Below are 10,093 nucleotides of genomic sequence, written 5' to 3'. Positions count from 1 at the left end.
CCATCAATGCTTAGCTTTGCTAGATTTGGGTAAGTACATTATATAGATTAAATGAACACAATTAACAGTTTGATATCAATACAGTTGAAATAAAACGTTCAAGTACAGATTAATATGTTCTAGTTATAAATTTGTTTATAACTGTCCAATTTCAATGATTTATTTTGGTTTTGTTGGCAATTTATTCCCCCATCCAAATAATAGATTAAAACTTAATCACCTAAATAGATAGGTGATACCGAACATTTGCTAATATTGCTTAATCTGTATGATTTAAGTGACTTTTTTCTTTGCTGATTTTTTAATAGGAGACAAAAAGGATTGGTAATAGGATCACATTATCACATCAAATTGTTTACATTTTGATTTATACACAATTAATGTTTGATTTTGATCATAACTTTTTATTCACTGGATAAATCCAGGATTTAAGTAGCTAAGCACCTTCCCTTGACAGCACCAAACATTTTGAAACTCCTTGTAAATTGGTTAAGGACTTTCAAAGATCTTAGATAAGTACAAGCAAACATTAAATTTTTATTAATATATACATACATATAGGTAATATCGAAAATTTGCTATATATTTCCCAATATTTGAATACTTGTCCGATTTAGGTGATTTTTTTCTTTGCTTAGGTAATCAATCCTCTTAGTTATCATATTATCTCATATACTATTCCATGAATTAAAACAACTTTCTTTGGTAACTAACCATTACATTAAATAATGGTTAAGTAACTATGGTGTGGTCATCAACTGACTAACATTTTTACTCCAATAAAAGACACATAATATTAAACTATAGAATCAAATTGAAGTAGGTGATAACTTATATCAATTGTGTCGGGGTATTTTATGTATTATTTACTGTCAGTTCCAGTCAAAGATGAACGTTTTAAGAAAATTACATTTTTTATTTATTGTTGGTTTTTAAAAACATATAGATAACTAATAATAGGTAGAACAAAGTGGACATTTTATTATTTATGTTAAAAAGTATATTTTCAGTGGATGAAACAATAAGTTCAAGAGCCACGTGTTTCGTCTCTTATATTTTTCAAGAAGTCATCTGCTAGTTTCTGAATTGATCTTTCTTGGAGTACATGCTCCACTGCAACTTGTGCCATCTAAATTACATAATTAAAATATTAAATTAAATAAATTAAGAAAAATTATTTGTACTTGTTTTAAAAATCCACAATATATTTAAAAAATTTTATAACCTTTTAGTTATAAAGAAATTTTTTTATTATTATTATTTTAAATATATTTTTTTTTATTTAAACATGTGTATTAGTGAAAAATTGGAGTGTCTGATAAAACTCTGTTACTTATAATAAAGATATCATATTATACCAAAAAAATCATTGAGTTTTTTTTTTCTTTTTGTCATACCTTTTTAATTCTAAAGTCGATGTTATCTTCATTATTTACCAAATCTATGCGTACCAAATCATTGGGATCTCTAGCAGTTTGTATGTAATTAATGGTCTGTGAAATGTGAATATTAAAAAAAAAAAATGATATTAATTTTTATGATTAGCATTAATTCGAGTTTAAATTTTTTTCTACATTACCTTACTAATGAGATCTTTTAGTTCTGCATTCAATTGGTCCCTTGCTCTCTGTCTTTTCAGTCTCCTATCTTTTGTTAATTTAGAGGAAGAGCTACGTTTCTTGGTTGTATTTGACATTTCTTAATTTTAATTGTTCTTATTTAATCGCTTACATTAAAACAAAACTAATAGTTTAATTTTTTTAGAATATCAGGTGTTAACTGTCAACTAAGTAAATGCATTCTAACCCTACAGATATCATCTGTAAATTTTATTTATACAATTAAAATGTTGATCAAGTTAATTACTAACTTTACATGTGTAATTGTTTCCATTGATGATCTTTTATTTTTGTGTAATTTATATTTATTTTATTTTATCTTTACTACAGTTCTCTATATTCATTACTTTTTTTATACTTTAGAGGTCATCAGACATAATCACATCATATGATCATATTTCTTCCAGTATTATAATTTTTAAAATAATAATAATAATAGCTTTATCTCTATTCTTTAGAAAGATAAAAGCCTCTCCCTTGGGAGGTAAGCGCCCAGTTTACAAACATAAATTATTAAAAAAAAATTAGCACTATTCTACTGATTAAATTAATACATTAATTAAAATAATAATTTGCCAGATATAATTAAATGAAACATTTTTTATGCTGTATTTGAATACTTGACAATTTAGTATAGGATCTTTATTACTTTATCCCATTCCAGACTGCACCTTTCTGGTTCAGGTGCAGTCTTTTCTTTTTGATACCGATCATACTTGTCTAATTTATAATTATCAATAAAAAAAAAAATTATTGTTATCAATTACATTATTATTACCAGTAATAATTAGTGAACTACTAATTAATGTCAATTATAAATTAACAAATAGTTTATTTTTATTATTAAACAAATTTCTTTTATCTATGTAAAAAATGATTAATTATATTTAAAAAAATTTGCATTGTAGCGTTAAATTATTACATGCATAGTTAATTATATTAGGAGCTCCAGATGAATGTGTGTTTTGGTATAAATCTAACTCTGAAATGATTTGAATCAAATTGCTTCTGGTCACTGAGTTCTAGAGCTTTGAAGTTAGTTCTTCACTGCAAAATGATTTTGTCCAAATTTTTATCTGAATCAGAATAGATTTTGCTAAGAGTTTGTGATATCCTTAATTTTCCTTCTCTTCGATGTAGAAAGAACACAAAACACATGCGGATTTGCTACTGATGTGAAAGGACATTCTGTTTTTGTTTCTTGAGTCTTGATTAATATTTTTGATAATTTCAAACTTATTATCCAGAAAGAACATTTTAAAAATCTTAAAGTTCTTTTGTTAGTACAGGATGAATGTTAGTACAGAAAAGAGATTGTTATCCCAAATCAAATACAAACTATAAAAAATAATGGATGGATAATTAACTCCATGATTGTCTAGTCATTCATATAAAATTATTATTGGTTCTATGTTCTCAATTTTTAAAACTTAAATATTTCATTTTAGGGCTTCTGGCCACGTGGAACGGTTTGCAGATTTGATGGTAAAGGATATGAAATCGGGTGAATGTTTTAGGCTTGATCATTTGATTAAGTCAGCCTTAGAAAAACAAGCTGCTGATCCTAAAATGCCAGCCACTTTAAAAGACGAAATCGGAGATATCATTGTTAAGGTAAGTTTCTTTTGTCTTATTTATAGTTTATGTAGAAAGTTGAATTTGGTATGTTACCTAACTCTATTCATTCCCAAAGTTAGTCTGTGTCTTCTCTTGTAACTAAAATAAATGTTTACTGATGAGGACAGCAATACATGGAGTTGGCTGTATAAGGAGGAGTCTCTCACCGTCATGCAATAAAAGGGAACAGATGATGATAGCCATATATATGTATATGTATTTATATATCACTTGAAAAATATACATATTTATTTATTTTTATTAGTATCATCGGGTGGAATTTCCTTTACTAAACTGTAAAAAAAAAAATGGTCTGTCTCATTGGTGTATCTCATTTTGTTAAAAATTTAAGTACCCTATGTTGTTTCTATAATTATTTTTGAAGGTCAAATGTGAATTTAGCTTGAAGAATAAAAAAAAAATTCCTTCAGAAAAATATTTATTATAAATTGCTGGCCACCACGAAAGTGGCTTTGGTATTTGTGCAAATATTTTAGAAAATCCATTGTCGAGGGAATTTCAAACCATTTAAATAAATTTGGTTATTTTATTGCTTCCCATCATTTTTGTTCTTGACAGTATAACTACATGTCTTTGTAATTTTCTACTATATTTTTACATTTTAAATTCCGATACATCATAATTTTCTTATTAATTTTTATTTCAGACCCATAATTCCAATTAATATTTTAGGATTTCATTGACACCAACTGCTGAAAAAAATTACTACTTCCATAATCTTGTTTTTATCCTTAAGGCTAACTTGATTTTCATTATGTATAGCTTAGACTTATTCCATTCCTGAGCTCAGATGCAAATAACATGCATTGCTAACATATTCTATGGGCCTTTTCATCGCCTAATATTACTGAATCTTTGTATATATGTTAGATTGGTAAAAATGACTTGATAGATTTTTACAACTCTTTTTTGTAGTTGTGTAACTATTGAATTCACCAATCGCTGTCTGACTATCTAGACTATAATTAGTCTCCTGTGCATCCCCTTTGCAATTAAGGATATAATCCAATAGCTAACCTCTTAAACTTCAGACAGGTCAATTTTCCGGATTGGGGATACCATTGGTCCTGCCTACTGTCCTTTAACAAGCTCTTAAGCATTTGAGTGCTAAGTCTGTTACATTGTTATTGAGTAATTGGTTGTTATGTGTTTTAAATTTTCAAGCCACATAAGTGATAAATATAGAGATTTATTATACAGTGGAAATTTATTTTTTAGCTTGATGGAATGACTAAAGATGAGATGGCAGCCTTATTGAAAAGATTTAATATTAAGTCTCCTCTTACTGGAAATGATCTCTCCGAACCTATAGAGTTCAACCTTATGTTTTCTACCCAAATTGGACCATCAGGCCTTATTAAAGGGTTTGTACTTATTCCAAGTTTGTATTTTTTAGTTAAACAGGGTTAATGTCTCATAGTATTCATCCCATCTCTGACCTAACCACTTCATAAATAATCCTTTGGTCTTCCTCAAGACATATATAATTATTCATTTCTAATTCAATCCGACTACTTCTATCAGAAATTAAGTGTTTCTCGTCGAGAATCTTCTAACATAAATGCTGATTCCATCATTCCATCACACAATTTATACTGAAATCAACTTAAACTATGATAATACTAAAAACATTTATATAATACCAAAAAGAGTGATTTTAATGAATGATATTCTTTGTATAGATTTATATAGCTGTGATTCATGTACGCCCAATAAAATAAAGAAACCTGAGATTAGTATGATTATTTCTGTAACTAATATAAATTCAAGCATTTCACCTATTGACTATACCTCTTGTGAATGTTTCTCTCTTTGAAAGTACGTAATTGAATGCCTCTAGATTCTTTTGTCATGTTCCATTCATATGCTAAGTTTCATAAGAAACCTTTATTTAAATATCCATACAGAATTGTTGATGTATGACCTGATTTTGTTTTTTAAAGATATTTGAGACCTGAGACAGCACAAGGTATGTTTGTTAATTTTAAACGGTTATTGGAATTCAACCAGGGGAAGCTTCCTTTTTCGGCTGCACAAATTGGAAATGCTTTTCGTAATGAAATTTCACCTAGATCTGGTCTCATCAGAGTAAGGTTAGTTTATTATCTTATCAACTAATAATTTTCATTTTATATAATTTCAATCAATCATTATCTAATAAAATTGTATTTATTTAATAAATGTGGGTGTCTTGTTATTTACTTTATATTGTTAATTTATTGGTTTTTGTTTTGATGATTTAGAGGACTTAATCATTTGCTTATAAACTTTTTTAAAATATAATAGAGTATTAATTAAGTCAGATTTTTTTTTTTACTTTTTACTTACCAATTAAGTATTTCATCAATATATTTGTTATAACTTCTTGTCACCTGATGGTATTTTTTGCACCAACTATTCCAATGGCTTTGAGTGCCCTGATTTTGGAATGTCACTAGCTGTTATAATTAAATTTATTTAATTCATATATAATTAAATGTTATAGACAGGTACAATTGATACCTGTCATTATCACTCTGAAATGCTAACTTTCTGTTTTCAACTCAGCTCTTTCAGCTCCTGGATAAATAACAATGCTGGTCTGCATTACAAACTTTTATTTTTTTTTTCACAAGTTTTCAGAAACCTACCTTCATTTCTTTTTTCTTATAGAAATATGTTCATTCTTGGTCTTAATTTATTTTTAAGAGCTTATTCTAGTGGAAGTAATATCATTGTTGTGATGGTAACCCATTCCTTAAATTATGTGATTGATATATTTTCTTAAATAACACATTTATCACATCTCCACTCAGTGATTGTTTCAGAACCACTTTCATGTATTAGAGTTTAAGTATGATTTGTTACTTGATTTGGCAAATCACCGTAAAATTTCATTTTTTGTAATCTATAAATGTAAGAAACTTTTTTTCTCTTGATTATTAGGCATTAGAATTATTGACAACTATCACACTTCATTTTTTTTCTATACTTCACTACATCTATCATCAGATAATAGCTCTTAGCTTCCCACAAGCCTACTATGACATAAATTCTACTGATCTAAATTTGCTTCCTGAAGTTTAAATCTTGGTTTATACTATTTATTTTTCTATAATGCCATTTCATAATTATTATTCATAGTTATTGTCTTAATAAAAGTTATTTGAAGGTAGGAGTAAATTTGGTGTTGTTATGTACATATTTTTAAATACGGGATTTGTCACTTTTTGACAATATATTGAAATGATCTCTTTCTGTTCAGAAATGGGCAGATACAGTGCTGATTCTATGAAGGACTCGATCGTTCAGTGTAATTCATCATTTCTTACTGTTTAAAGAATAAAGAATATTTTGAGCCGAGGTAATATTTATTTTAAACTAACCTAGTTAGTTTTAAGTAAAATCCCTTAATTATTAAAAAAAAAATGAAAATCAGGTCATTTTTGCATAGAAACTTCCTTTAATAAATCGAATTTTTGAAAATTCTTTTTCCCTTCTGTTGCTGTGATACTTTAAAAATTCATTTCAGTCCACTCTTATTAAAATTAAGAATATGAGTGTTAGTTTTAAATATATACACAGATATTTTTTACATTTATATATCAATTCAATTCGACTAATGTTAGACTTTTAAAACTGGTTGATTTTGCATCTTCAGTAAAGGGTTTCGGTTGAATTGTTACCTTTTTAGATTAAAGTGACTCGCCTATGTAGCCTTCCAATATTCACAACCTGTATTTCTGTTCCTCATACAAGTTGTCATTTTCTTCATGATTTTGCCTCCAAATTCTAATTCTTGCCTATTCTGTTTTGGAGACCTTTCCTTTCAGAAATAAGAGTTGATGATTCTTGGCTTTAGGTTTAGTGGATATCCAGGTTTTAAAAGTGTGATAGGTCATTGGATGGATGAGCAGCTTGCATATTGTTCTTAGATGAGATTACTTTATAAATTTTATCACAATTCGACATAGAATTGCTTGGATACCAATAAAATTCTTAGTTCCAGTGCTGCATATTTTTAACTTGTTATTGGAGTACCTAACTAAGTAAATAAACCATAGTAATCTAGGTCAGCGGTTCCAAACTTTTTTAGCACAGCACCCTAATTGGGCTAAAAAACTTTCATAGTTTTCAATTTCTTTTCTTTTACTTTTTGTAAAATTTTGAGAAAGTGGCAACTTGCGGCAAGCAGTTTGAGAACCATTGATCTAGGTTGCTATAGTTACGCGATTTAGTAAACTCAGAAACTAGTTAAAACAAGAAAAGGCTAATTGGAACTTAGGTAGCCACTCACACTGAGATCCTCATGTACATCACTGAAAGTATACTTAGTGATCTGGTGTCCTATATTATACCTACACTTATTAAATAATCCTTTCTAATTTATGTATATGCTATTGTTGTTTGATAAATAATTGTTATATAATAAACTTTGGGTTTAGTAATTCATGTAGTCAGAATCCATCATGGTAAGCCTATAAATTCAATTTTTTTTCTAATCAACTCAATAGTTTTATTTTATTTTTTCAGAGAATTCACCTTAGCTGAAATTGAACATTTCTGTGATCCATCAAACAAAAATCACCCCAAATTTGGAAGTGTTGAGAATACAAATATGCTATTGTATTCAGCCTGTGATCAAATGGATGGAAAATCTCCTTCTAAGAAAACAATAGGAGAAGCTGTTAATTCGGTAATCATTTTAAATTTAACCTGTCCCATTTATTATATTTATTAACCATTCATATTATGGTTCTAATTCCTTAAAGTATTTTGGCTTTGTTGAAATTTGTCTTGGTTTACAGAAGTCATCAGTTGGACTGGATGGTAATGATATTAGTTTTTAACATTACCAATTTAATTTTTAGAGAATATATCTTGAATTTTATTGGTACTCTGCTGTTATTGCAATTTTTTTTTTTGTTCAAAGAACCAAAATGTAGTTACTATTCTTTCTGTGTGTTTTTTAATTTTTTTTTTATAAACATCTATACATTTAATTTGATTATTATTTGATAACATTATTTGCCACAGTAATCCTTTGAAGATAGTTCTTAAAATTCTTTATGAATCTGTTAATGGATATTTAGTTTTTGTATATAAAGATTTTTTTTTTTTTTTTTAGGGTCTTGTCGCAAATGAAACACTAGGTTACTTTATGGCACGAATTTATTTATATTTGTTAAACGTTGGCGTTGATCCTGAGAGATTGAGGTTTAGACAACACATGTCTCAAGAGATGGCTCATTATGCCTGTGATTGTTGGGATGCCGAAGCTCTTACCTCTTATGTAAGTAATATGTCAACACTGGAATTATTTTCTCTTTTAAGAAGTAGAATGAAAATTTTATAATTTTTTTTTTTGGGTTTTTAATTTTTTCTGTGAATATGTAATACTATTTATTAAAATTGATTAACTTACTTTAACTTTTAACCCCTAAGAGAAAAGTAGGAAGTTTTGTGTTCTACCTCAATTTTTTTATAGAAGAAAAATCCATGTCATACTTATTTTTTAAGTTCAAACAAAAATTTGTTGCTAATACGACACTGATGTTAAATATCTGTGCAACTATAGAAATTTACTTGTTGTCCTTAAAATAGACCTACTGTTAAAGCCACCGCAGGTCTACCAAGTCTTTTAAAGAAATATTAAGTTGCTCGAATATAAGCATTTATTTGGTGAAGATAACTGTTGAAAACATACATACACATGAGATCTTACACCTATCTAATATAGTCTGCTCAAATTTGTTTTTAAATTTATATCAAGGCCCAATGCACAATGGAGAACAACTCCTGAACTCTTTCAAAACCTTTATAGCTTCATAAAAAAACATTTATTTAATCAACAAATATTTACATTTACCCTGATATTAAATTTAAAAAAATTAATATCTCAGCTCTTGTACCAAAACAAGATAAATACCTGCGAAATGTGCCAATAGCAAGAGCCAACTATTAAAGATGTAAAACACTGCATATTTATGGATTCAGCTCAGCTCAAGAAATCACCACCAGAGAGCAACCTACAACAACTCAAACAATGCAGGTACCTCCAGACATGTAAGTAAATTAAGCACCATTAATGCAGAACTACCAGGAGTGTGAGAGTATAGAACTAATAAAAGAAAAACCTGTTGTTGGGGCCAAGATTGTTTAGATATTAAAATTAAGTGTCAAATTTTTTGATATTTTATCCTGTAGTTTCACCCCATGTGATCAGACACCAAGTGCCCAAAGTATTTGATTGCATGTTTGGATCTGCAACATCTGGATCACATCTGCAACACTTGGATCTGTGCAACTTCAACCAAACTTACAGCTAAATCACAAATAGGAACTATTTGTAATAATTATGAGATATAGTTGACCGTGGATGACTATACTATGAGAGAAGATGGTTGGAGGGTGCGGTCAAATAAAACACAAATAAGTTGAAGTAACTTATTTAATACTTTAATAGAACAAGATAACATCCAATGAATACAGAAAATGAAAAAGAAAATTTAAACAGAATGACACAAAGTAATTTTTTTTTTTTTCGGCCAAGACTCCAATTGGAGTCCTATACTGCCTAAAAGTAAATAATTGTACAGAATGGAATTAATTCCATTCTGTACAATTATTTACTTTATGTCACTCTGTTTATATTTTCTGTATTCATTGATTGTTATCTTGTTCTGTTCTTAGCCCTGATGAAGGCTAGAAATTCTGGCCGAAACGTTGGCACGATTAAGTAAGTTTCTTCAACTTATTTGTGTTAGATTTGACTGCACCCTCCCCCAACCATCTTCTCCTCGTATTTGTAATAATTATTTGATTTATTACACTGGCCACTTACCATTGTGAGGTAG

The 10,093-nt window shown here is 28.4% G+C and overlaps 2 protein-coding genes across 2 annotated transcripts in view; one reads left to right on the top strand and one right to left on the bottom strand.

Annotated features, from left to right (window-relative positions):
* Nucleotides 1-10,093, top strand: part of GlyRS (glycine--tRNA ligase) — a 16,242-nt gene that overhangs the window by 2,263 nt on the left and 3,886 nt on the right. The window contains exons 4-8 of the mRNA XM_014417328.3: nucleotides 3,068-3,233; nucleotides 4,476-4,621; nucleotides 5,201-5,350; nucleotides 7,770-7,932; nucleotides 8,365-8,529. Of these exons, the coding sequence (XP_014272814.1) occupies nucleotides 3,068-3,233; nucleotides 4,476-4,621; nucleotides 5,201-5,350; nucleotides 7,770-7,932; nucleotides 8,365-8,529 (790 nt within the window). The remainder of the gene's footprint in view (nucleotides 1-3,067; nucleotides 3,234-4,475; nucleotides 4,622-5,200; nucleotides 5,351-7,769; nucleotides 7,933-8,364; nucleotides 8,530-10,093) is intronic.
* Nucleotides 978-1,818, bottom strand: LOC106678656 (uncharacterized). Its single transcript, XM_014417336.2, has 3 exons — nucleotides 1,580-1,818; nucleotides 1,398-1,493; nucleotides 978-1,129 (listed from the first exon to the last, which is right to left on the bottom strand). The coding sequence occupies exons 1-3, from the start codon at nucleotides 1,694-1,696 to the stop codon at nucleotides 1,028-1,030; spliced, it is 315 nt and encodes a 104-aa protein (XP_014272822.1). The 5' UTR covers nucleotides 1,697-1,818; the 3' UTR covers nucleotides 978-1,027.

This window comes from Halyomorpha halys, unplaced genomic scaffold (assembly GCF_000696795.3).
Source record: "Halyomorpha halys isolate HHAL.00 unplaced genomic scaffold, Hhal_1.1 Scaffold152.1, whole genome shotgun sequence".
In the NCBI taxonomy this organism is placed as follows: Eukaryota; Metazoa; Arthropoda; class Insecta; order Hemiptera; family Pentatomidae; genus Halyomorpha; species Halyomorpha halys.
The sequence above is the reverse complement of the archived record's forward strand: the minus strand, read 5'-3'. Positions and strand labels throughout refer to the sequence as shown.

Excerpts from the sequence above, each read along its gene's own strand:
- LOC106678656 (XM_014417336.2), bottom strand. The coding sequence starts at position 1,696 with ATGTCAAATACAACCAAGAAACGTAGCTCTTCCTCTAAATTAACAAAA. Across the intron at positions 1,494-1,579 it reads TAAAAGATCTCATTAGTAAG|ACCATTAATTACATACAAAC; the intron begins GTAATGTAGAAA and ends CACATTTCACAG. Across the intron at positions 1,130-1,397 it reads TCGACTTTAGAATTAAAAAG|ATGGCACAAGTTGCAGTGGA; the intron begins GTATGACAAAAA and ends TATGTAATTTAG.